The 26,841-nt window shown below is 35.7% G+C and overlaps 1 protein-coding gene and 2 pseudogenes across 2 annotated transcripts; 2 read left to right on the top strand and 1 right to left on the bottom strand.

Annotated features, from left to right (window-relative positions):
* Positions 1-4,660: 4,660 nt before the first annotated feature.
* LOC142529745 (exocyst complex component EXO70H1-like) lies at positions 4,661-7,196 on the top strand (annotated as a pseudogene).
* Positions 7,197-11,956: 4,760 nt separating this feature from the next.
* On the top strand, positions 11,957-15,213 carry LOC142528881 (ankyrin repeat-containing protein At5g02620-like). Of its 2 annotated transcripts, XM_075634143.1 has the most exons (4): positions 11,957-12,056; positions 12,514-12,907; positions 13,130-13,539; positions 14,163-15,213. In XM_075634143.1, the coding sequence occupies exons 2-4, from the start codon at positions 12,574-12,576 to the stop codon at positions 15,045-15,047; spliced, it is 1,629 nt and encodes a 542-aa protein (XP_075490258.1). In that variant the 5' UTR covers positions 11,957-12,056; positions 12,514-12,573; the 3' UTR covers positions 15,048-15,213. The 2 variants fall into 2 exon arrangements, with proteins under 2 accessions (XP_075490258.1, XP_075490257.1); XM_075634142.1 differs by lacking the exon at positions 11,957-12,056 and having other exon boundaries at positions 12,065-12,907.
* A 10,397-nt stretch (positions 15,214-25,610) lies between these two features.
* On the bottom strand, positions 25,611-26,606 carry LOC142529725 (putative membrane-associated kinase regulator 4; annotated as a pseudogene).
* Between the last annotated feature and the right edge of the window lie 235 nt (positions 26,607-26,841).

Genomic DNA, 26,841 nt, shown 5'->3' with positions numbered 1-26,841 from the left:
AATAGCAGTAATACCAGAAATCAAGAACATATCAGTGATCATCGATGTATCCGCATCCACTTCTTCTTTGGTCATGGAGAAAAGGCGTCCCTGTACTTTCTCAGAACTTTCTGGACAATTCTTGGCGAGATGCCCTGGCTTCTTGCAACGATAACAGACATTAGAACCTTGCATACATTTCCCGCCATAAAGTTTGCCACATTTAGGACAAGGTGGTCTGTCATGTTCTTTACGTGGAGGGGGACCCTTGCCACGTGATTCCTCTGGTCTAGTACCTCTGTTATCGGTCTTTTTGCCTTGTCCTGTTCCTTGACTCTTCTGAAAGTACTCCTGCCTTCGTTGTTGCCTGTCTCTGTCAATGTCTTGCTCATCCTGTTCAGCCATAAGTGCTCTTTCCACTATCTCCCCATACGTAGCAACTTTCGACATTCATACATCTCTTTTAATTTCAGAGCGAAGTCCCCGCATGAAATGTTCGCCCTTACTGGTGTCATCTTGTGCAATATATGGTACATATTGGACTCCGGACTCAAATTGTTGTATGTATTCCGTCATTGACATGGTCCCTTGCTTCAAATTCAGGAAGTCACTGGATTTCTTGGCTCGTACATCTTTACTGAAATACTTGTTGTAAAACACAGTTTTGAAAGTTCCCCATGTCAATGGTCCAACCGGTAATGCAACTCTAGCACTCTCCCACCATATCCTTGCATGCTTTGTTAACAAAAAGATGGCACAAGTGACTTTATCAGCATCTTCCATATGAAGATAGGAGAAGATGGACTCCAATGACTTAATCCACTCTTCTGCTACTGCTGGATCAGTGCTTCCCATGAATTCAGGAGGATTCAGACGTCGAAAACGATCATACACATCGGTTTGAACAGGCCCATGTCGGTGTACTATGGCTTGTGCTTGTGCCTGCTCATGTGTAGCCCGTTGCATCTCCAGTAATTGTTGTATCTGCTCCCCATGAACTTTCACTTGTTGTTGGAGCAGCTGAGCAAAACCATCTATAGGTCGTGGTGCACTGCCCTCACCTTCGACTGCTGGGGCCTTGTCCCTTAGATGACTCTCCTTCATGTACCTTACGTTTAGGTGGCATCGTGTTTGATCCTACATATAGATCACAGAGACACATAACTTAGCATAAACTACTTGCCATAATCAAAATAAGGTTTGAATGATATAACTATAGTATGAAGCAAATCAAACAAGAGGCATTCACTTTGACGGTTTATAAAAATTTTGGCATGATTTCCTTATATTTTGTATAAGCCAAAAACTCAACTCAAGCAACAACCTCAAACATATTTTCATACAGAACCATACACCATATTATTATACATATACATATCCTCATATACAAGCATACTTTGTATCATCATAACCATCGTAAAAACTTGTTCAAACCCTGACATATTTTAGTACAATACATATGCGGAAGCTATACAATAATAAGTCCAGGTTCTTGTCGAGGTGAGGCACGTCACAAGCATCCATTGGCGAACCGGCATCCTACGTCTCTTCACTACCTGATCCTGTAATACATGAGCTACGTGAGTTTATAAAACTCAATAAGTTGGCACTTGTACGTATCAATATGCGTCGAAAGAACATACATATCAAGTCGTGACAACAATGAATCTTTAAACCATGTCATATCATAGCATATATTCATGTTCATTTTTGTACTTGAGCCTCATTAGTTGACCTGTACTACCGTGCTTGCTTTATTATATAGCTACTACTGTGTTGGACGTCAGGGAGCAACCTTTGGCAACCCCACGCCCCATGAACATATATTGGCCAATAGCTTTGGTGGACTTAAAACCACACATGATGTCAACAAGCTCTATATCATTTAAAAATCAATCATTTTCCTTTCATGTTCGTGTTCATGTTCATTACATAGCACCCATCTTCAATATTCATGAGTTCATTTCATATTTGATACATAACAATGGAATATGGTGCTATGTTTTCAACAATAAGATACTAACAATGTACATATAGCAATAAACAATAGGAAGTATTTGAAATCATAATATTACTCATGTATTACTTGAAGAACATGCCAACTTACTGTCCAAGCGTACGAATACTTGTTTGAGACGATGTATCTCGCTCCTATACTGTCAAATATATCAAAAATCCAATCACTATATCTATATGGTCTTATACATGTATAACAACCATTAAAAGATGAAAACTTACAACTCTAAGATGCCCTTGGGATGGAGAACTAAATTATAACTTCAATTGATGAAGGAAAGGAAGAACAAGGTCACTTGGAGGAAGATTCTTAGGTTTTCTCTCGAGTCTTGCTGTGGAAGAAGATAGGTGAACTGATAAAGATGCTAAGAAATTCGATGCTTATCTTTTTATACAGTGCCGGGCGCGTATGCGCGACATTCTGGGCGCATATGCGCGGCCTGTTCTGCCCTCCCGGCGCACATGCACGAATTCTGGCGCATATGCGCGCTACATTCTGCCACAAAACTCATTTTTAACTTCCGAATTAGCAAAAGTGGTCAACATGAAAGTTGTAGCCCTATGTGTTTTCTTGAATGTCGTCCAAATTTCAGGGCATTTGGAAGTCTGAGTAAAAAGTTATGCCCATTCTCCCAACATGTGTCAGTGCAGGAACAACGAAACACACGACACACTTCGGGCCACTTTTGGCTCGTCTTCCCTAATGATTTGAACAAAACCCAAAACGTGAAAGTTGTAGCATTATATCTTATCTTTCTAATGGTTAAGACCTCACACAATTTGGATCAATATTCAAATCATTATGCTAAAACCCGTAACAACTACCACAATTTCGTCTCATTTCCTGCAGTCCTATACCAACTTTCATTACACTACTTCTACCTACACCTCTTACTACCACTATTTTAACACATATTTATTCTCAATACACCATAGACAATATAAAACTCATGTTCAATCTCAATATTGATACCTCAATCATTACGTGAAATCTGATGAGCTAAATAATTATATAATAAACGACATAAACGCATTATTATCATTTGTACGAGTAACCGGACATTACAAAAGCTAGTCAAGTTATCTATTGAAATAATAGCGAAGCTCTAAATCAAAGCTTGGATTGGTGCGGAAGGCTACTGCATGACTTCCAACATTCTAGAACGAAGCTACAGCCAAGACTCCTGGACTCGAGACAGCTATCGCTAAAAAAAGGGGCTGCGCCACCCCAAGGAACTCTGCAACTTGACGTCGATGCTTGTGTGAATGACCAACTTAATCAATATGGCGTTGGTGGTGTACTTGTGAGGGAATCCAATGGGAATTTTCCTACTTGGTTGGAATGATTGTAATTGAACATTTCTCTACTTGATAAAAATTACAATTTACCGTTAAAAAATGATGTTTATCTCTTTATTTATGCAATTTAATTTTCGAAAGCATGTATATGTGCTATTAAAATTTGGCTACCAGCCAAGCAGATAACTTATAACTCATCTGATATCAATGTCTCAAATTTAAAACGAAGTCTCGAGTTCGAGATTCAATGGTAACAATCTCTCCATGTAAAAAAATTGACTACCTAATAAAATTTACATGCTTTGACTCTTATATATCGAGAGATAATTTATAACTCATCTGATATCAAAGTCTCAAATTTAAGACGAGGTCTCGAGTTCGAGATTCAATTGTAACAATCCATCTAAAAAGATTGACTACCTCATGAAAACTTACATTCTATGACTCTTATATATCGACAGGTTTCATTTTTTTCATTTTTTTCTGAAAAAATAAATCAAATAAATTTTTTTATTATTATTTATGGTTTGTACAGTGACATCAGAATCGACGAAATATTTTTTCAAATACTACTGCGAATCAAGTTGACACCCAAAGCGACCAACTCGAGAAGGATTTTACGAATATATATGTTTCCCACCTTCCAAACTATATCATTTACCAACATTTTCAAGGGCTTCTGAAAAATATAATGACAATTAAAAAAATCATTAATATTTCTCGGTTTCTTGTCTGCGCCTCAGGTAATTATCAGACGTTGAATTATATTTTTTCAACAAATTATCCACAATTATTTAATTTGTTTTTGAAACCATCGCCTGCTTGATTTCTAATAGCTCCCTCCATCCCTAATAATGAATAATGATCGTAAAAACAAACTTGATTTCAAAGACATTACACATTATAAATCCAATTAAATTTATTATTCTTAATATATCAATCATAACCATGTATTTTTCAAGTTTTGGAAATTTTAGTGATTTTTTCATCTGAGTCATGTTTTGTTCTAATTTTTGAATTGCGCTGTCCGCAGTAGCTGAGGAAAATTAATTACCAATAAAAAAGGGCTCGATCGTTTCATTTGGAAGCATATAGAAATATATAAAATAATCGAATCGAACACATTAACTTGCCTTCACGGAATTTGTTCACGACTTTTTATCGAACTGCATCGAAAATTCTTGCTTGGAGTCGCAACATGAGAGTTGTCATTTGTCAACACCTCAAAAGCGTGCGCACGCATGCATCAAGAAACGCGACAAAGACTCATGGGGATAGGAGCAAGCTTTGGAAGAATAGGTTGGTCAACTTTTTATTTTTTATTTTAACTAATATTATTTTACTAAGTACCTAACTAAGTGCAACAGTAGGCAAGCAACATTTTTGGAAACTTCCAACCCCCAAGCCTTTATATATAACCGACCCTTCACTCCTGAAACCCAAACACATCAAAACAAGTTTACTCTCACAATCTCCTTCCCAAATTCCAATCCTTTCCCGAAATCAAGACTCCAAAGATCGACGATGCCGAGAAAAGGCATGAGAAGCTTACTGTTTTCGCCAAAATCTTCTTCTCCTGCCGCCTCTCCGTCGTCTGATCAATTCTCTTCTCTTTCGCGGTATGGATTTTCGCCGGGTCGCCCGAGTTTCTACGACTCGGTGATGGCTCGGACGCTGGATATGGTGGAGCCGATGATCGTTAAATGGGACATTGAAGCAACTGCTTTCGGGCGAGTTACTTCTTTGTTCTACGATAATAGAAAAGAGGCCAAGGATTTCATCAAATGCGTCAAAATTTTGCACAGGGGAATGCAATATCTGATCACCGAGGATTCCAAGTCTGAGAAATTGATTCGCGCGCAGAATTTGATGCAGATTGCTATGAAGAGGCTGCAGAAGGAGTTTTACCAGATTTTGTCCTTGAATCGGGCCCATTTGGATCCGGATTCGGTCTCTATTCGGTCTTCTCGCACCTCGATCGAATCCAGTGTCTCATATTACGAGGACGATTACGATGACGATGATGGTGATGACGTCAGGGTTGTGAATGAGTCGATTTATGAAGTTGAAGATGTCTCGACTGCAGTGATGGTGGATTTGAGATTGATTGCTGAGTGCATGATTTCGTCTGGTTACACGAAAGAATGCTTGAAAATATACAAAATTCTTCGCAAATCTATTGTTGATGAAGGAATTTACAAGCTCGGTGTGGAAAAATTTACTTTTTCTCAAATTCAGAAAATGGATTGGGAAGCTCTGGAGTTGAGGATCAAGAATTGGCTTATCGCCGTGAGAACTGCAGTGAAAACTCTCTTCAATGGAGAGAAAATTCTCGGCGATTACGTGTTCGCGAATTCAGATTCGATCCGAGAGTCCTGCTTCGGAGAGATCACGAGAGAAGGAGCTATGATTCTGTTCGGGTTTCCGGAAGATGTAGCAAAAACCTCCAAAATAGCGCCGGAAAAAGTGTTCCGCCTCCTCGACATGTACACCGGAATCTCCGACCAGTGGTCGGAGATCGACTCAATTTTCTCATCGGAAGCATCGGCGAGTATCAAACAACAGGCGCTCACGTCGCTCATATGGATCGGCCAATTCGTGCGAACCTCGTTCAGTGACTTGGAATCAGCTGTATCAAAGAGGTCATCTGAATTGCCGACCACCGTCGCCGGGATTCACAATCTGACGATCGAAGTGATGAATTATCTAACCATCCTCTCCGATTACAGCAGTGTTTTAACCGAAATCTTCTCCGACGAGCCGCCTCCCATTAAATTTCCTTGCATGAATCATATCTCGGACTCTCGGACTTCGATACAACTCCGGCACCGACGATTTCAAGGAAATTGGCGTGGCTCATTTCAGTCCTCCTCCTCAAACTTGATGCCGAAGCAAAGACCTACAACGACATTTCTCTGTCTCGCCTATTCCTGGCCAACAATCTTCAACACGTGATCGTGAAAGCCCGAACCTCGAACCTGAAATATCTCCTCGGCGAGGTATGGGTAACAAAGCACGAAACTAAGATCAAAGACTTCGCCGAGAACTATGAACGGCTAGGATGGAGCCACGTCGTCGACACACTCCGAACCGAAGCTTCGGATGTCGGGACGCCTTAAAAAGTCAAAGAAATATCCCAGACATTAGTCTCTTTTGACCAAGCGTAATCTGAGTGAGTAGTACCTGATAGCCAGCTCCGAGATGATATTAAGGTATCTATCGCAAGAAAGGTATTTCGACGATATCGCGCGTTTTACAATACTCGCTCTTTGGCCATACGGAGACAGGAAAGTACGGTTAGGAGTTAGATTTAACCCCGAGGATGTTGGGCATCACTTGTCCGATTTGTTCTTCGGGAGTGTCGGGGCCAGGGCGTTTTTCGTCAATTGTGTCGTCAGAGTCCTGGTTAACTACAACATCAGCATGACTAGGTTCAAAATTCTGAAATATATATATCAATAGGTTTGAAAGATTCAATCTAATTTTCTCTTGAAAACAAGAGGAAAACATATTTTTATTTATTATTTTGAATCGCAAATATGATTTTTGGTATTTATCTATGAATGTGGTGATTCAAATAATTTTTTTTTTTTTTTTTAATGAATGTGGAATGATTTACATATGAAAATTATAGGGGGTTTATTTTTTAAAAAGAATAATGATGGTTTGAACTATGGATCGCTGTTTTAGTGGATTTGTGATCGATCATTAACGAAGGCCTGGAAACACAAACAGGTAAAAGTCACGAACAATTATTCTAAAAACCCACCCGAGTTGTACGTCGGCAAAACATGTGTGCAATAAGTGAACACATGATATAAGATATTAATGTTTTTCACATGCAATTTCAGAAGATGTGCGACAAGGTAGAAAGCAAATTCGATTGAGAGTTTGCTTGTCGTGTTCAATAGCCAGGATATAGTCATATAGAGCTCTCCACCGTCAGATTAAATTATGATATTTTCTAGTTCTTCTTTAATCTCAATACATTCTTGTTTGAGTATGTTGTTCTACAATATTTATGAAGAGCTTTGTTCTTCTATTCTATATTAAGAGAATGTGTTTTCTTTGGAAAGACGGTGAGTGATTGTAAACCATAAAATATTATAGTAGAATTCTTTTCATCTTGTCTTGATTTTTTTATTTTAATAATTTTTAGGATTTTTCTATGTAAGTCTTGACGTCCAATTTTATACTTTATTTTCATATTTATATATCAAGATGCCGCACATTAGACCAACAAGTGGTACTAGAGCCTTGATTTAAAATTTCTTAAAATTCTAATAATGTTATGTGATTGCAACCTTGACTGATCTTCCATATCAGAAAATATTTATTGATATTTTTATTAAAGCGAAGTTATTTTTTCAAGTTTACTAAATTATTGCAGATATAATGAGTATGTATGAGATAACAAAGTTCAATTCGAGCAATTTTATGTCGTGGAAAATAAAGATACAAGAGAATTATTTGACGGCTATCGGAGAAAGACAGAAGGAAAAGACGGATGATGGAAAGTTATGGGTAACATATGAGTCTATATTTAATGCCAAAAAATATTAAATTAAATTAAGAAAATCCACCTAAACTGCATGAAAATCTTCTTGAATACTAGATATTAACTATTTAACTAAGTTGACAGTTAAATTAATATTTCTAATGATATTTTTGAATTTGCTATTATTTTTTTCCCAGGGGTGATGGTTTTGATTTGAATTTCGGAAGAAGATACCGAGCACGAAGGAAAATTAAATTTTTTAAATTTACAAGGAAAATCCTTGAGGTAAATCGGATCTTTAATATTTTTGGGATATGAGAAATATTTTAAAAGGAGGGTATTTTTATTGGCAAAAACGTACGTGAGACGGTCTCACGGGTCGTATTTTTTAAACAAATCTCGTATTTGGGTCATCCATGAAAAATTATTATTTTTTATGCTAACAGTATTATTTTTTATTGTGAATATCGGTAAAGTTGAACCGTCTTACAGATAAAAATTTGTGAGACCGTTTCACAAAAGACATATTCATTTTTATTTAGACTTTCAACACATTTATTTTAAGTTTTAACCTTTTTAAATGTGAGATTATCACATTAAATAAAAAAGAAGAGGAGAAAACCCACTTTTAAGAATTTTTGTAACACTTTTTAAAACTAAGTGCCACTTATAAGTGGTTTCTAGAAATTTAAAAGTCTGAAAAAAAATATAAAAGAAGCACAAAACCCTCCCCAACCCCACTTTCACGATAAAACGTCACAGGGATAGAGAGGAGGGTTGTGGCTGCTGCCTGCTAGGGTTTCTTTTGGAGTTGGAAAATTCTAGTTTCTAGGTAAGTTTGGATCGTTCTCGAGGCATTTTTCAATCACCGGGATCATATTCGAACTATCTTCGATCCAAAACGAGACAAATGTTTTATTTATATATATATATATATATATATATATATATATATATATATATATATGTGACTTTTGTTTTTTTGTTTTTTGTTGTTTAATTTTAACAAACACTTTTTTTTTTTTTTTTCAAATAGCACTTGACTCGTTCGATAATTTGTCAAATTTCACTTTAGTCTCTCGATGATTATAAAAAAAGACTGCGTGTGCATAGTAACTAGTATATATTATAGATATGTAATTTGTAGAAAATAATTCGTGAATATTTGAATTAAAAAAATTGATATTAATTTATAAGAAATAATGTGTGAATTTTTGAATTTATAAATATTAGTATTTTCGTAAAAGTTAAGTGATATCAAAATACTGATCGGTGATCACAAAACCATACCAAATTCGGTTAATATAAGAAATTTTTTCTTAATACAATATTATATAATTGATTCTGAAGACGATGTATAGCAACTCTTAAAGACGAGTCTAAAACCAACCATTCATTCGGAGAAGTTAATGAATGAATAATAAATATTTTGACAGCTATTTCAACCAATTAATTTCTATTGGTTGCAGCAATAAACTGTAATTAAGGTTTCCCTTAAATAATATCACGTACAATATTAAAGTTTGTTAATTAATAGAAAGACAAATGGCTGAACTAAAACAATTAGTAAGAAACTTGGTGACAACTGATATGATTTCCAGAACACATTTTTTTTTTTTAAAAAAATCTCTAAAATTTCTCAAACACAAACACAGATTTAGAGTGAGAAATTTTTTTATTCTAATTACATTTTACATGCTGTTTTTTTTTTTTGTAAATAAATTTATATTTATACTAATAATTCAACAAAAAATGAATGCCAGTTAAGGAATGAAGAATAACAAGAAGTCTTTGAAAATGTGATATTTTTTTATATAATATCAATATTTTTATGCCCCTTTTAAAAATCATGTAACGAGGAAATGACAGAAAAAAGGGTGAGAATAGATGTAATATAATAATGAGAAATCAGACATGTCAAACGAGCCACCTCGTGTTATTGAACAAACGTAGTGTGAAACATCTCGCAAACTTGACGTAGTTTTAAATTTTGATTTTGATATACTAATTTTTAATGTTGTTCCGATTTTTGACTTAAAATCGGGCGAGTCAACAATTTTTCGATGTCGTTAAAATATTTTTTGAAAAAATTTTAAGTGTCACGTCAATATTTCTTTCAAGATCGATGGGCCAAATGAATTGTAAAAGATGATGGCAGCACAATAAGGCCTAAGCTTCTGCCTTTTAGTGCACGTGTATATATAATTAAATTTTAAATAATACTCTTTATAGGATGCAAAGTTGCCAAATATGGCCCAAAAGTGTGTCTGAATAATTTGAAAGAATCATTTCAAGATTCTCGTTAATTATCGTACAGGTCCAATTAATTATTACTAAAATAATAAATAATTTCGCTACATATATATATATACATATATTCTTAACATTTTATTTCTATATTTCTAAACGAATGTTGATTTTTCCCCATACTTATCAATGAGAACACTGAAATTTTAGGCATGTAGGTCGACATATTTTGAGTTTTAAGTATATAACTCGTCAATATTTAGTTTTAATTCAATAATTTAGATTTTTTTTGTTTTCACATTTTTTCAGTCGAAATCACTAAATCAACCAAATATTATATGACTCACACAACGAAAATAAATCATGTATTGTTTATTCTATTTTATTAAAGTTGAGTACATGATAGTAACCACATAGGAAGGACACCAAATTTTTCTTTCAACTTTACCCTTATATGATACTAAGATTACAATTTTGTTTTTTGTTTTTGTTTTTGTTTTTTAAATTTTAACACACTTTTTTTTATTTCAACGATTAAAATATCAATTTTGTCCCTCCATAATTTGTCAAATTTCACTTTAGTCCATCGATAATGATGAAAAAAACTGTACACACATGCGATGCATGTGCAAGGTAACTAGTATATAATAAAATATATCTAAACAAAAATAAAGAGAAATGACAAGTTTTTTTCCAAATGATTTTGAAATATTGAGTGTTGTTTTAGTTTTTTCATTCACTTTTGTTTTGATTTATTTTAATTTGTGTAATATAAATTTATTTTCGCTACATGATCTACATAAGAAAACATTATTGTCAAATAAACAATATTCGATGTGTTTAGTAGCTCACTACCAAAAAATATGCCACAAAAATTATTAGATAAAATCAAATATCAACAAATTATATTAGTAAATCTTAGAACATGTTAACCGGATGAAAATTGTAATTTTCCCATTTTCATTACTTGGTCGATTATTCTTTTTTTTTTTAAAAAAAAAAAAAAAACTACTTTAATACAACTTAACGAAAAGTAAGTTTGTTTGTTTTTTTGTCCCGAGATACGTTTTCCACACGTGGGGAGCCCGCATACCATTTTTTTTCCGAGGTACGTTTTCCACACGTGGGGAGCCCACATACCACAATCAGCAGGCATCCTTGACCTTGACTTTTATACTAACCACACGCGCGGAGAGTGGAGACCACACAAATCAAAATTGATTTTGGTATAAAAAATATAAGTTTAAAAATTTCAATGTATACATCAACTATTGTACTTAAAGTGTTTTAAAACAAGAGATATTTGTAAACAAGAAATTAATTCAAATTATTTACTACGTCATGTGCCAATTTATTTTTTTATAAAAACTATGACGTATTAAATAATTTTTATCTTAAAATATAAATTGATATTTTTCTAAAAAATAAAATGTGACATTTATATATAAAATATTTGAAATATTAATTTTTAAAATAATATACTGGTGACATCATTATAATTAACTTTTTTCCTAATTATGTCACAATCAAGCTCTCATATTAAAATATAATCATGATTTTTTTAACTCAAAAATATAATAATGATTAAACATCGAATTACATGCCGATTTTTTTATATATACTTATAAAAAATGCTAACGTGTTGCATGTATTATTATTATTTTTAATTTGATCAAATATTACCAAACAATTAACAAAAAATTATTTTCAGTTTAAAAGAGTTGTTCGATTTTTAAAAAAAATTGTTTAGATTTTTTTTATGTAAAATATTGAGTGACATGAAGTAATTACTTTACAAAGGTCTCATAATTAATAATATATATATATAATGAAATGTATTTTTTTGATTTAATAATGGCACAATAAGCTTTAACTGCAGGAAGATTCCACTTGATTAACCATAATGTAAGTGATACTTTATTAGTTTCCTCTCCCCAAAAAGTTTGCCAGCTTCAAAAAGATAGTAAACTGAAGAAACATTCAATTTCAATTAAAAACTATTTCTTCTAAATTTCAGGTGAAATCTCTCGTGTCATCTGGTCTGGTCTAGTCTGGTCTGGTCTGGTATTTACGATGCTTTTAGCCTTATTTATTGTGTTGGATAATTGATTGGTTTCTTTCCGCGGATTAATATATGTTGAAAAAGTTGAAAAATTGAACCTTTCTTTTTAAACCTTTTGTTGTTGAAAAATTCGTAATTCTTGCTTCTTTTCTGTAAATGATTGCTCAGCGTTGACTTAATTCCTTTAGCGTGTAACGGGTTTTAGTGGAAATATGGAGTTAATCCATATAGAAGTGTGAACACCAATTGACATACCGATTCTGCCATATAACAGGAATCAGATTTTGCTCGTGCATTCTTAGTGGGTTTCTTTTCTCCCTTTTTTTTTTATTTATAAGTCTGAGTTTTTATGTTGATTTTTGGTTTCCACATGTGAAATTTGATCTGTGCTTGATTCCTAAAGGGTTAAAAGGGTGAAAAAATGGGATTTTGACTGCAATAGGGACCTTAAAGTTTGGTTGATTGGTTTATAATGGAGGGTTTAGCTAGGCAACAAAGCTTCCATAAGAAGCAGATGAAGAAACAGTTTACTCGAAAACGAGATGATACCGCGTTACATTTGGCGACAAGAGCTGGGGATCTGGAAGTGGTTTTGGAGATACTTAGTAATAACCAGGGAGATGAATTAAAAGAATTGTTGTCTAAAGAAAACCAATCGGGCGAAACGGCGCTTTATGTAGCTTCAGAATTTAACTATGTTGATCTGGTTAAGGAGCTGATAACGTACTATGATGTTGGTTCTGCTTCAATCAAGGCTAAGAATGGGTACGATGCTTTTCATATCGCTGCCAAGGTTGGTGGATTGGGTAAGTGGTTCTTTCGTTTTTGTTAGAAATCGAACAGTATTATTTACAATCACATATGATGTTATTAAATGATTTTATATATCACCTATATGGTAATGTAAACTAAGAGAGATTAAGTTTATGGAGTTTAAGATCCCACTATGTTTGATTGGAAATGTTTGTATTACTTAGACCTAGTGTGTTGTTTAGTGTGTAATCTTGAAAATTCTTTTTTTATTACAGAAGTTTTAAAGGTCCTAATCGACGCCATTCCTCAACTTTTAGCAACGGTGGATCAATCAAATGCTACACCCCTTCATACGGCTGCAGCACAAGGTCATCTTGAGGTGGTTCAGTTTCTGTTGGATAGAAATAGCAGTCTTGCCACCATATCAAGAAATAATGGTAAAACTGCCTTGCATTCTTCTGCACGAAACGGCCATCTCGAGGTGGTCAAGGCCATTTTAGGAAAAGAGAAAGGAATCGCGACATGGGTCGATAAGAAGGGACAGACAGCTCTTCATATGGCTGTCAAGGGAAGTAATGCTAATGTGGTTGATGAGCTTATTGCATCAGATGATACTTCACTTACCATTGTCGATGGAAAGGGAAATTCAGCGTTGCACATTGCCACGAGGAAGGGTCGACTGCAGGTATGATTATTTTTCACATGTCATCTCTTTCTATGTAAGAGGCACCTTCCAAAAGGACATTGGGTTCTACGAATGTGTGTTCTATAAATTTGTCATATAAAAAAGGTGGTTCTCTATATTTTTGTATTTTTTTCCCTCTGTTTAGTTATATGTAAATTTTATCTTTCCAAAAATAATAAAATGAAATTCTGGAAATAATGATTTGAACAAACTTTAAATTTACATACATAAAACAATAAAAGTAAAATTTGTTTATTCGATATTCTTTGTTTACACGTCATTGCTCATGTAGTTTCAAGGAAGAAGGAATCAAGCTTATAGCAGAAGATATGAATCATAAAATCATATGAATAGTGCAGTTTCCAACCAGATTACTCCGACTGTAAATCTGTTCATTTCGAAGATGTTGTTCTTGGGTTTGAGTCGCATTAGGTGCATCAATATAAATTTTAAGAGGGCAACAATGCTGATGACGATGATCATAATAATAATTGCAATATGTTGTCATATAAACTTGCAAGTATTTGGACTTAGTAAGGTTCTCTCTTTCCACGATTTATATTTGAAATTGAGGGCCATACCTATGTGCACAATATAGCTCATTCTTAACCCAAATCGTGCAGATTGTTCAAACTCTATTGAAGAACAAACAGGTTAATAAAGATGCCATCAACAAATCTGGGGAGACTGCTTTTGATACGGCTGAAAAAACTGGGCATTTAGAGATTGTGAGTATCCTACAGGAGTATGGTGTTAAGAGTGCAAAGTCCTTAACGACTCAACCACCCAAAAATCCGGCCAGAGAGCTGAAACAAACCGTAAGCGACATAAAACATGAAGTTCACGACCAGATCGAGCACACACGCCAAACTCAGAGAAAGGTTCGTGGTATAGCCAAAAGGCTCGGTAAAATGCAAACAGAAGGGATCAACAATGCAATAACTTCAACAACTCTGGTTGCTGTTTTGATTGCCACGGTTGCTTTTGCTGCTATTTTTACTCTCCCCGGTCAATATGCTGATAACCCGAAAGAAGTTCCTCCAGGATCTTCTATCGGAGAAGCAAACATTGCACCAAGACTCGAATTCTCGATTTTCTTGATATCTGACTCTCTGGCACTATTCATATCGTTAGCTGTTGTTGTCGTTCAGACATCTGTGGTAGTTGTTGAGAAGGAGGCGAAGAAACTAATGATGACGGTTATCAACAAGCTTATGTGGTTGGCTTGTGCTTTTATTTCTGTCGCCTTTCTTGCTGTATGTTACATCATTGTGGGGGATGAAGAAAGGTGGTTGGCTATTGGAATAACCGTTATAGGGACACTAATCATGGTTACGACCCTCGGGACATTGTGTTACTGGGTGATAATGCACCGCATTGAAGCTTCTAACTTGAGAAACCGCCGCTTGTCGGCAAGAAATAGTAGATCACAATCATGGTCCGTGTCGATGATTATGTCGGATGAGGAAATCCCGGAGGATGACTATAAGAAACTTTATGCACTGTGATTTTCATATGTTAGGTTGTGTGATATGTTGTCTTTCAGTATAAGGAACTGGATTGTAATTTTTCCTTTTTGGATTATAGCTAGAATAAGGATTCGTATAGAATCAGAATCACTTGGTGACACTTTATTGCTTAGTAATTATAGAAAATGTTGTATGATTATCATTTATCTAGTTTGTTTGTTTTGATTACTCATTTCAGCATCAGCATCAATATGTTAGTTCAAGTATGGCATGCGAATATATCGAGTTAGCTCCTTACGTTGATATGAACTTGGTGATTCATAGGTGCAGCACCATGTAAATTAGAGACGGGAGAAATCCTTATTCCTACCTTTTAGTGGGATCTGTAAAGTATTGGTTTGCCGTACAACTTAAATAGTCAATGCCTTCAATATGTCACATTAAAAGCAGGTGAGATATTATTTAATTCGAAGCCAAACACGTCAACATTGTGTACATAAATGCGCTAGAAAAAAATAGTTGAATATTAGGCTCATGTTTCACAATATTAACAATGGTTTGATGATATTTTGTATGGAAATTCTTGGAACATTTGCTTGTTAAATTTTAGCTTGATTTATAAAGGCAATCAATTAATCATTCAAGCAAAAAATTGGAGCTGATTGATTAACAAGTTGTAATTACTACAAGTCTATGCAGTAACAATCAAGAAACTTGTCCAAAATCTGCTGAGAATTCTTGCAATGATCAATGGCTGAAATCTTAAGCGGAATCCTTGGTAAAAACCCATAAACCCCAGAATCAAGAAACTTGTCCAAAATCTGCTGAGAATTCTTGGGGAAAACCCATAAACCGCAGAATCCATCATGATAAATCATCAAGAATTTGACTGAAATCTTAAGCGGAAGCGTACCTGAAGCCATAATCCTGAATTCTTTAAAACGTGTCTTGATCTTCCAGATCTACGCGCTCTTTCCTTGAGAGAATCCTTTAGTTTCTCTTCAGAACTATTTTCTTAATGGGGGAGAGAATATTGAAAGTGACAACGCGAGATCTAGGGACCATGACCCATATTTATAGATAATGTTTATCAATATCTTCTGATATTTCTGTTTTAGTCCATCATAAAAACAGAAATTACACTTATGTCTCTACACATTAAAGGTCCACAACTCATTAGATACATTAAAGCCCAATAACTCGAAACATTAATTGATTACTTTATTTTGGGCTTAACTTAATAGACAACCAACAATACATAATTATTCACATATAAGCTCATATAAATAAATTGATCCAACAATCTCCCACTTGGGCTATATGTGCAACTTTATAATTATGTTTGTGAAATTAACCTTATGATCTCAAAATTGTTGTCATTCCGAAATGTATCTATAACCAATTCGGTTCATCAATCACATCAACATAGGATCAAAGCAGTCTTCACTACACTCAAGATAACTAGACCCATCAATGGTCACATATGCCAACACAACTGAATGACATGAATCATGAAGTGGATGTGTAGCATGGAAATTTCATGCAATGTGACCGTAACATGCCTATTTCCAACTGGTCCTCCCTTTAACCTTATTGAGATCAAACTTTAAATCATAATCAGAGTGTGACTTAACTTGAAATTTATTTCTGCAGAAAATAAATTTACATAAATGTAACTGCAATGTCTACAACTGAAAAGCATTTAAAATAACAAACTCCCACTAAAACTGAATTTCCTCAATTGACATAACACCCATACTAGCAGTGTGCTCATGAAACTGTTTGGGTGGTAGTCCCTTAGTAAGCGGATCCGCAACCATGGAGTTTGTACCGATATGCTCAATAGACAACTTTCCACTCTGAATTCTTTCTTTAACAACCAGAAACTTGATGTCAATGTGTTTTGACTTCGTCGAGCTCCTGTTGTTCTTGGAATACATAACTGCTGATTTATTGTCACAATGTAATCTTAGTGGCCTTTCAATGCCATCAACAATACGTAGTCCTGTGACAAAATTTTGCAGCCATATTCCATGATTGGATGCATCATAACACGCTACAAATTCAGCTGCCATGGTGGAAGAAGCTATAAGAGACTGTTTAGCACTCTTCCAGAAAATGGCACCTCCAGCAAGGAGATAGATGTAGCCCGACGTAGATTTCATACTATCTTGGCATCCAGCAAAATCGGAGTCAGTATACCCAATGATCTCTAGCTGATCCAACCTCCGATATATGAGCATGTAATCTTTTGTTCTCTGTAGGTACCGTAAAACTCTTTTGAATGCTTTCCAATGTTCCACTCCTGGATTACTTAAATATCATCCCAACATTCCTGTCACGTACGCAATATCTGGACGTGTACAAACCTGAGCATACATCAGACTCCCCACTGCAGATGCATAGGGAATCTTCTGCATTTCCTTTTCCTCAAAATCATTCTTTGGGCATTGTCGGAGACTAAATTTGTCTCCCTTAGCCACAGGGGTATTTGTTGGTTTACAATCTTGCATCCCGTATCGCTTGAGAACTTTCTCGATATAGCCTTTCTGGGATAATCCAAGAATACCCCGAGAACGATCCCGATGTATCTAATACCCAGTACAAAAGATGCATCACCAAGATCCTTCATCTCAAAATTCTTAGCTAGAAATCTCTTGATTTCATGCAACAACTCTATATCGTTGCTAGCGAGCAGAATGTCATCAACATATAAAACCAGAAAAATATGCTTACTCCCACTGAACTTATGGTACACACAATCATCGACCAAATTCATCTCAAAACCAAACGAGATGATCACTTGATGAAATTTGAAATACCATTGTCGAGATGCTTGCTTGAGCCCATAGATGGATTTCTTTAATTTGCAAACCATATTATTTGTGTCTTTGGACACAAAATTTTCTGGCTGCACCATATAAATCGTTTCATCAATGTCACCAGTTAGAAACGCAGTCTTTACATCCATCTGATGAAGCTCAAGATCGAAATGTGCCACCAAAGCCATTATAATCCTTAAAGAGTCTTTCGAAGAAATCGGAGAGAAAATCTCTTTATAATCAATGCCTTCTTTCTGTGTAAAGCCTTTAGCGACAAGACGAACCTTATATCTTTCCACATTGCCTTTCGAATCCCTCTTGGTTTTAAATATCCATTTGCAACCAATGGGCTTCGTACCTTTAGGCAATGGGACAAGATCCCATACGTCATTGTCCTTCATGGACTTTATCTCCTCATTCATGGCATCATTCCACTTTTGAGAGTTGGAACTTTCCATGGCTTGACGGAAGTTAATAGGATCATCCTCCATCAATCCAATGTCTGCCTCATGTTCTTGAAGAAATACATTGTAATCATCTGGCACTGCATTTCTCCGCTCTCTAGTGGATCTCCTTAATGGCATAGGTTCTGGAGGTGCTTGAGTTTGTTCATCTGGAATGAGAGGATCTCTAATATTGTCTTCCTGTATTGTGTCTTTTTCAAAGTGAGGAATATGATCCTGACCAATGTCCAAGACACCTGTGGGAATATTTACATATTCCTCTTCAAAGACAATATCCCTTACTTTATCTTCCCCCGCAAACTCAACATCCTCAAAGAACCTGGCATTTCCTGACTCAAAAATCGACTTTCTCGTGGGATCATAAAACTTGTACCCCTGGATCTTTCAGAGTATCCAATAAAATAACAACTAACCGTCCCTTGAGTCCAGTTTTTTTTCATTAGGCTTGTAAGGCCTTGCCTCAGCTGGACATCCCCAAACGTGCAGATGCTTAAGACTGGGCTTTTTACCCGTCCAAAGTTCATAAGGGGTTTTGGTCGCTGCCTTAGTTGGAACCCTGTTAAGGATATATGCTGCGGTCTTTAGTGCTTCTCCCCAGAGTGATTCTGGTAAGGTAGAATGACTGATCATATTCCTCACCATGTCCTTAAGCGTTCTGTTTCGTCTTTCAGCAACACCATTCATAGTGGGCGAACCCGGCATAGTGTACTGTGGGACGATACCGCATTCCTCCAGGAATCTAGCAAAAGGTCATGGACGTTGTTCACCTGAACCGTCATATCTACCATAGTATTCACCACCACGGTCAGATTTAACGCTTTTAATCTTTAAGCCAAGTTGATTTTCAACTTCAGCTTTATAGTTTTTGAACACATCCAATGACTGTGCCTGTAACTTCTACTCATTTTTAAAGTGCAATTTTTTTTTTTAAAAGCTCACATTTTCGAAATAATATTTAAAAATGATCTTAAAAAAAATAGTGCCGATTAAAATAACCAATTTTATCCAGAATCATAAACTTATCCAGGATCATACGTAAACGTGAACAAATAAAAATCTTAAAATCATCAATATGTAAAAACATTCATCTCCTCACAACACTCATAATCAAATGCGGAAAACACGTGGTCCTCGGGTCGCGTCACCGTACCAGGACTGCCTACTCAGAATTCGGCACCTCCAGTCTCCTCATCATGAAGTTCACCTGCATCACACACGCCTAGTGAGTCTAAAGACTCAGCACACCTGTACCAGGAATAACAAGTACATATACAGGCACACAGCAGTGAAAAGTATCATACTCAACATATCTTTCATGAACTTAAAAACATGAACATAAACGTGTCGTATAAAATCATGTCGTGTCAAAGCATGTCATCTCATGTCATCATATACGTAATCGTATCGTGTAAAATCATATCGTATTAAAACATGTCATCTCATGTCATCATATACGTATACATTTTCTTTTTAATTGAATTCAGCTCATTAGCTGTGACTTTCGTATCATCACGTCATCATGTCAGTCGATGGATCCATCTACGTGTAACCACAGTACTGGGCGGTGGGGACACCAGCGACACTCTCACCCGTCAACTGGGCCTTGGCCTATCATATCATCATATCATGTCAATGGAAATACGATCGTCGGGCTCCCTCTGGGGCCTTCTCCCGTAAACGGGCTCTCTCTGGGGCCTTTTCCCTCACGATATCTCCAATCATATCATCATGTCATCGTATTAGTCACAACTAAATCACTTCCTTCAAAACGTGTCATCATATTCATCACTTAATAAAATCATGCATATATGTAATTTTTCATTTAAACCAAGCATGCACCGTATTTATCATAATTTCATAAATATCATAAACGTGATGCATGAACATTTAAAAATATCATAACTTGTGCTCAGGGCGCTGTTAGGACCAAAATCTCACCCCGGGTGCAAAATGACCATTTTGCCCATGGAACCCAAAAATTACCGTTTTTCCCCTAGACATAAAATTTCACGTTTTCAATATTTTCTTAGTTCCATTGACTCTAACATGTCCCAAATAATTATTTAAGCCTACATGAATTTTCCCATATTTTTATTTGGCTTAAATCGATAACTTTTAAATTAATATATAAATATAACATATTAATACGTTTTAATCCCGAATTAAACCAAACCTTAGCATAAAATTCTCAAATTAAAAACTTAGACTTCTAATAATTATTTGAGCTTAAATAAAATTTTCCATAATTTTATTAAGCCTAAATCTAGGCGTTTCAATTAAATCTTTAATTAAAGTTTCGTGCGGCGATTAAATCCCGGATAAATCCAAAACTCATCATTTTGATCCGAAACTTACTAAACTCCTAAAAATATCCCAAAACATATTTAAAATCATTTCTAGACGTAAACTCGAGCTCATTTTATAACTTAACCAAATTGTTTTAAAACTTGGACCGGGTCCTGGTTTTAACCCGAATCGACTCGAAACATAACCAAAATTTCTCAAACTTAAATCTTGACTTAAACCCACTTGACCAGCCACTAAATCCTCCGTTCCAGACCACTTATGACCCATGGAGACAAACTCAAATGTTGCTGGAAATTTCCAGCACACTTGCTTCCAACACTAACCCAACAAGGCTCGATTATTTCCTTCCTAGCTCGACTCCGGGATGGACCAGCCCTGGACTAAACCATCCTAGGACCAAGACCAGCTCACGGACCTCCTCTTGGACCGACCCAACCACGCCCTAAGCCCCCAAACTCACGGACATGCGCCACAACTCAAACCACTCCACTTTCGAACCGCCCGCGACCAACCGTGTACTACCCCGTCGAACCACTTAAGGTCAAGACCAGCAACTTCCAGCCTTCACCCAGCCCCGTCACAGACCCCAAAAGGTCGGCTTCTTGGCTGGGATCGAGCTACACATCATTGGAAGCACTAAAACCTCGGTTTACCCACAATACAAGTCCTACTCGATCACACCTCCCCTAGCTGCCCTTCCGCACGACCGAGCCCTTACTCCAGCTTTTAAATATTCTAAATCATGGCATAATCTGTCCTCTATAACAGCCAACAAAGGCAGCCCCTTGCAAGCATTCATGAAAAACGTGAGAGATGCAAAGATTTAGCGCAAAAACCATACTAACCGAACCATGATCTGAAAAAATCTTGCATGGATCGAATTTTAAATACATGAAGCACACAAAACAGCACATATATGACGTGAATGATGCGTAAAAGAAGATACATAGCGTGCCTGTTGATCGTTTATGCGAGAAGGTTGAAGAGAAGAGCAACGGAGAGACGTCGGTTGAATGAATCTACGTGAATGATTGGAAATCAAGAAAACCAGCTGTATTTCAAGAGGCAAATGCAGCTGAACCCATCCAAATAATGAAAGGGTAAGGGGCTGTCGGATGGTGAGAAAAGTAATAGATGTAGGGTAGGTTTATGTTTAATTTAATGGTAGTTTAGGTTAATTAAAATGCACTAATGAGCCTCAATTAAAAATAAAAAAATTTTAAGCCCAATAAGATTAAAAGTAGGCCCATTAAATCCAAACGCAATTCCGACAAATATTTCGTTTTGGAAAGATTTTGAAAATACTAACCGAACCTTCAAAAATTCTTCCGATTCGATAAAATTTACGTACCGTAAAAAAATTAAAATTCTGCGGATAAAAATACCCAATAAATCTCAATTCTTGAAAAATACCTTTAAAACATCTTATATTAATTAATAAAAATTAATCGTGCAATAAAAATAGTTTTCTTGAAAATTCTCCGGTCCGGTCCCCGTTCCTCGTTTGAGTGTGAAATGCATCTAGAAGTCCTAATGCATGAGCATTTTAAAATTTTATGAAATAATTACTACTATGTATTAATTATACATAAAATTAATAAAAATAATTAAACACATAATTTAAAATAAAATCCTAGATTGCATGCATTCAGGTTACGTGAATTAAATTTCTGGACTTTACAGTGCCTTTTCATGAATGAGATAAATGAAGCCATATCTTGAAAAATCGTCTGTGAACGTTATAAAATAATGTTGACCATTCCAAGAAGCCGAAGGGAATGGTCCACAAATATCAGTATGTATAAGTTCTAAGACGCCTGAACACCTGTTGGCTTCAAATCTCCTTTTGTTGGTTTGTTTTTCCTTTATACAATTAACACAATTATTAAAATCTGTGTAATCTAAAGGTTCGAGAATTTCGTCTGACACGAGTCTCCTTATTCTCTTTTCAGAGATATGACCCAATCTTTTGTGTCATAACGCAGCTGAATTCTCACTGGTTAATTTTCTTTTAGTACTTGTTTGCAGGGATTCATTAAATGAAGCAATAACATCCAAAGAATAAATATTATCATAACCTGATAAAGAACCAGAACCAACCAATTTTGAATCGAGAAACAAACTGAATATTCCATTTCCAAAATAACAAGAATAACCAAATTTGTCCAATGCAGAAATGGAAATCAAATTCCGTCTAAAAGACGGCACAACAAATGTTTCATAAATATCCAAATATATTCTAGTCTTTAACAATAATCTAAATTTTCCTATTGCATCAACTTCAACTTTGTTGCCGTCACCAACATAGATGAATCTTTCAGCATCACTTGGTTTTCGGCAATCCAGGCAACCCTGCATAGACACACTGATGTGAGTTGTTGCACCAAAATCTATCCACCACGTGTGTCTAGGCACTGAAGTTAAATTAACCTCAGAACAAACCATATTCAGAAGCATACCTTTCTTAGCACGCCAAGCGTGATAATTACTGCACTGCTTCTTCATATGCCCATCACTGCCACAGAAAAAACAACCAGAACTTTGAGAATCACTAGGATTCTTCTGTTGTTTCTTCGGAGGCTGTGTATCCGCAGCTTCCTTATCCTTTCGTTTCTTTCCTTTAACCTTCGAGGTAGAGGCATAATGAACACTTTCTGTCTTGTCTTGCTTCAATCTTTCCTCTTCCTGGACACAGTGCGAGATGAGCTCATTCAGAGACCAAGTCTCTTTCTGACAGTTATAGCTCACCTTGAACTGGTTAAACTGAGGAGGAAGAGATATCAAAACCAGATGCACCAGCAAGTCCTCAGAGAGGTCAAGCTTCAGTGCTTTCAACCTTGAAGCAAGATGAGACATTTCCATAATGTACTCCCTGATGTTGCCCTTACCCCTGTACCTCATTGAAACGAGGCTTGCCAAAAGTGTACCAATTTCAGACTTTTCACTTTTAGCAAACCTCTTTTCGAGGTCTTGAAGGAAAGCCTTAGCCGTAGCAATGTCGTTAGACATTGTGCCCCTGAATGTTTCTGGAATGGCCCTCTTCATGATCATCATACACATGCGATTCGATTTCTCCTACCTTTCAAACTCCTTCTTTTCATCAGAGGTACTCTTATCCGTAACGGCAGAAGGAGAGTCAACCCTTATCGCAAGGTCCAAATCCATGACTCCGAGAACTATCAATAAATTCTCTTGCCATGATTTAAAATTAGAGTCATTTAACATAGGAATAGAATTTATGTTGGAGTGAATATTTGCAGGAGTCAAATCTGAACAGAGAACAAAAAACCAAATATACATGCTCAACCAAATATCCAAATAAAATAATCAATAAATTCAAATAATGTAAACCCTATAAACAGAATATCGAGCACTCCATTAATGTTTCATCTTTGGACAAAAGATTAACTTGTAAGTGATATCCTGGCGCAGCAGTCAAACACTGATAGTAATTATCATGTCAAATAACAATCTTCCTTTGGGCCGATTTATTATTCACATGAAAAACCGAACGACTATCACATGTTTACCACCACAATAGTATATGTGATTATAATAAATATTAACATTCCTTTGGGCCGATCAATATTCATATAAATCACATATACCCAAAATCCTTTTGTATTTCAAAATAAAATTAATTTCCATAAAAGAGGTCACTTTGGCGACATTTTATTTCAATCAATCAATTTTAAAATACATATAACCTTATCATTATTTGAATTAATGAATATTTAACCTAAACCGAATAAGACTGAACCAAAAAAAAAAATTCGAAATTCCGTACGGTTCGGGTCGACCCGGGTCCGTACGACCCGACCCGAATCCGTACCTTTTTTTTTTAAAAAAAAAAATTAATCCGAATTTTAGAATTTCCTTTTAAATATTTTGTTGAACAAAAACCGGAAGGAAAATCGAAATCTTATACCAAATCTTTAAAATTTTACAACTAAATCTTTTTACCAAAACTGAAACTTTAAAAGATTTGGTTTTCAACCAAAATATTTTCCAGATCTGAAACCATATCAAAAAATTTTCAGATCTAAACCAAAATAATTTTCAGATCTGAAACCGTATCAAAATATTTTCAGATCTGAAAACATATCAATATATTTTCCAGATCTGAAGCCATATCAAAAAAAATTTAAACAAAATTTTATTTTTAGATCTGGATCCAAATAGCATCCAAAAACTTTAAACAAATCTCAACGATTCAAACATGAATGACTCTGATACCACTTGTTGGAGAAAACCCATAAACCGCAGAATCCATCATGATAAATCATCAAGAATTTGACTGAAATCTTAAGCGGAAGCGTACCTAAAGCCATAATCCTGAATTCTTTAAAACGTGTCTTGATCTTCCAGATCTACGCGCTCTTTACTTGAGAGAATCCTTTAGTTTCTCTTCAGAACTATTTTCTTAATGGGGGAGAGAATATTGAAAGTGACAACGCGAGATCTGGGGACCATGACCCATATTTATAGATAATGTTTATCAATATCTTCTGATATTTCTGTTTTAGTCCATCATAAAAACAGAAATTACACTTATGTCTCTACACATTAAAGGCCCACAACCCATTATATACATTAAAGCCCAATAACCCGAAACATTAATTGATCACTTTATTTTGAACTTAACTTAATAGACAATTCACGATACATAATTATTCACGTACAAAGTCCATGTAAATAATTTGATCCAACAGATTCATTAAATTAGAGACAGGAGAAATCCTTATTCCTACCTTTTAGTGGGATCTGTAAAGTATTGGTTTGGCGTACAACTTAAATAGTCAATGCCTTCAATATATCACATTAAAAGCAGGTGAGATATTATTTAATTTGAAGCCAAACACGTCAACATTGTGTACATAAATGCGCTAGAAAAAAATAGTTGAATATTAGGCTCATGTTTCACAATATTAACAATGGTTGGATGATATTTTGTATGGAAATTCTTGAAACATTTGCTTGTTAAATTTAGCTTGATTTATAAAGGCAATCAATTAATCATTCAAGCAAAAAATTGGAGCTCATTGATTAACAAGTTGTACGTACTACAAGTCTATGCAGTAACAATCAAGAAACTTGTCCAAAATCTGCTGAGAATTCTTGCAATGATCAATGGCTGCCTCTATTGAACCCTCAATCTCAGTGGCACTGCTGCTCCTTTCAAGCACGGAAGAAGAGGAGGAAGAAGAACTTGAGGGTAAGAATTTGATTGGAGAATTTAGACTCTTGGCATCCGAAACTGACTTCCTGCACACATTTTCCTCAATCCCTTTATCAATATAACCTTCGTTGCAGCATCTGCAGTTTGATTTCTATCCTTTCCAATTAATCCAATAGGTTTTTTCTTGGTAAATGTAGTGAGCTTATTCGAACATTCCTCTGTTTTCGGCAAGTTTTGGGGTTCTGAATTGGGATTTGCTTTGGCACAGGACTCATCTGTGCAAGCAGATATTGTTATAAAAAAAACCAGTTTCTGCACAAGAATGGAATTTTTTATCAGCTTAAGTTTCTTGGACCAAGACCTTTTCATCGGGTGATTATTCATGAAACCGGTGAACTCAATAGGCCATTCGAATAAACCGTCATCGAGACCCATTTCACAGCTCTCCCTGCAAGAATCCAATGGCAATGTGGAGTAATCACCATATTTTTCTACGGGATGTTTGGCGATTTCGACTGGGGTGGTGGAGGCGGTTTGGTGGAGGAGGTGGTTTTGGACCATTTTCCGGTGGAGAGCTAGGTGGAGGGGGAGGATTTTGCCATTGTAGAAGAGCTCGTCAGCTGTGGAAATGGTGGAGTGTGTGTTATTGGAAGTGGAGGGCATTTGGAACTCAAATTATTGGCTTCGTGGGGAGGAATTTGTGGAGACATCGAGCGAGTTCCAGGGTGAAGATGTCATTTCCATCTCTACGTAGTCTTCGTCTTCACATTCATGTAATGCAAGATTTATAGACATTAATGGAAGAGAAATGGCAGACCCGTGTGTGTGTGTGAAGAGAGAGAGAAAATGAACCATTTTTTTTTTTTGAATGAAATACATTCAATATAATAGGTAAAAAGTGTCAAGTACAAATACGCTTGGGCATCCCCAGAAAATAGAAATAGATCATAATTCAGCACCTAAATAAAAACCATTAACAAACAGGGATATAGTAAGCAGAAAATTAATGCTATAACATGACAATAGTAGCCTGAGGCACACATCTACGTATGAATCTTGAT

Source organism: Primulina tabacum, chromosome 16 (assembly GCF_025594145.1).
Source record: "Primulina tabacum isolate GXHZ01 chromosome 16, ASM2559414v2, whole genome shotgun sequence".
Classification (NCBI taxonomy): Eukaryota; Viridiplantae; Streptophyta; class Magnoliopsida; order Lamiales; family Gesneriaceae; genus Primulina; species Primulina tabacum.
The sequence above is the reverse complement of the archived record's forward strand: the minus strand, read 5'-3'. Positions and strand labels throughout refer to the sequence as shown.

Bases quoted from the DNA above. Each gene is read 5' to 3' on its own strand.
- LOC142528881 (XM_075634143.1), top strand. From the start codon at position 12,574: ATGGAGGGTTTAGCTAGGCAACAAAGCTTCCATAAGAAGCAGATGAAG. The intron at 12,908-13,129 runs GTAAGTGGTTCT...TTTTTATTACAG, and splicing joins TGCCAAGGTTGGTGGATTGG to AAGTTTTAAAGGTCCTAATC. The intron at 13,540-14,162 runs GTATGATTATTT...CAAATCGTGCAG, and splicing joins CGAGGAAGGGTCGACTGCAG to ATTGTTCAAACTCTATTGAA.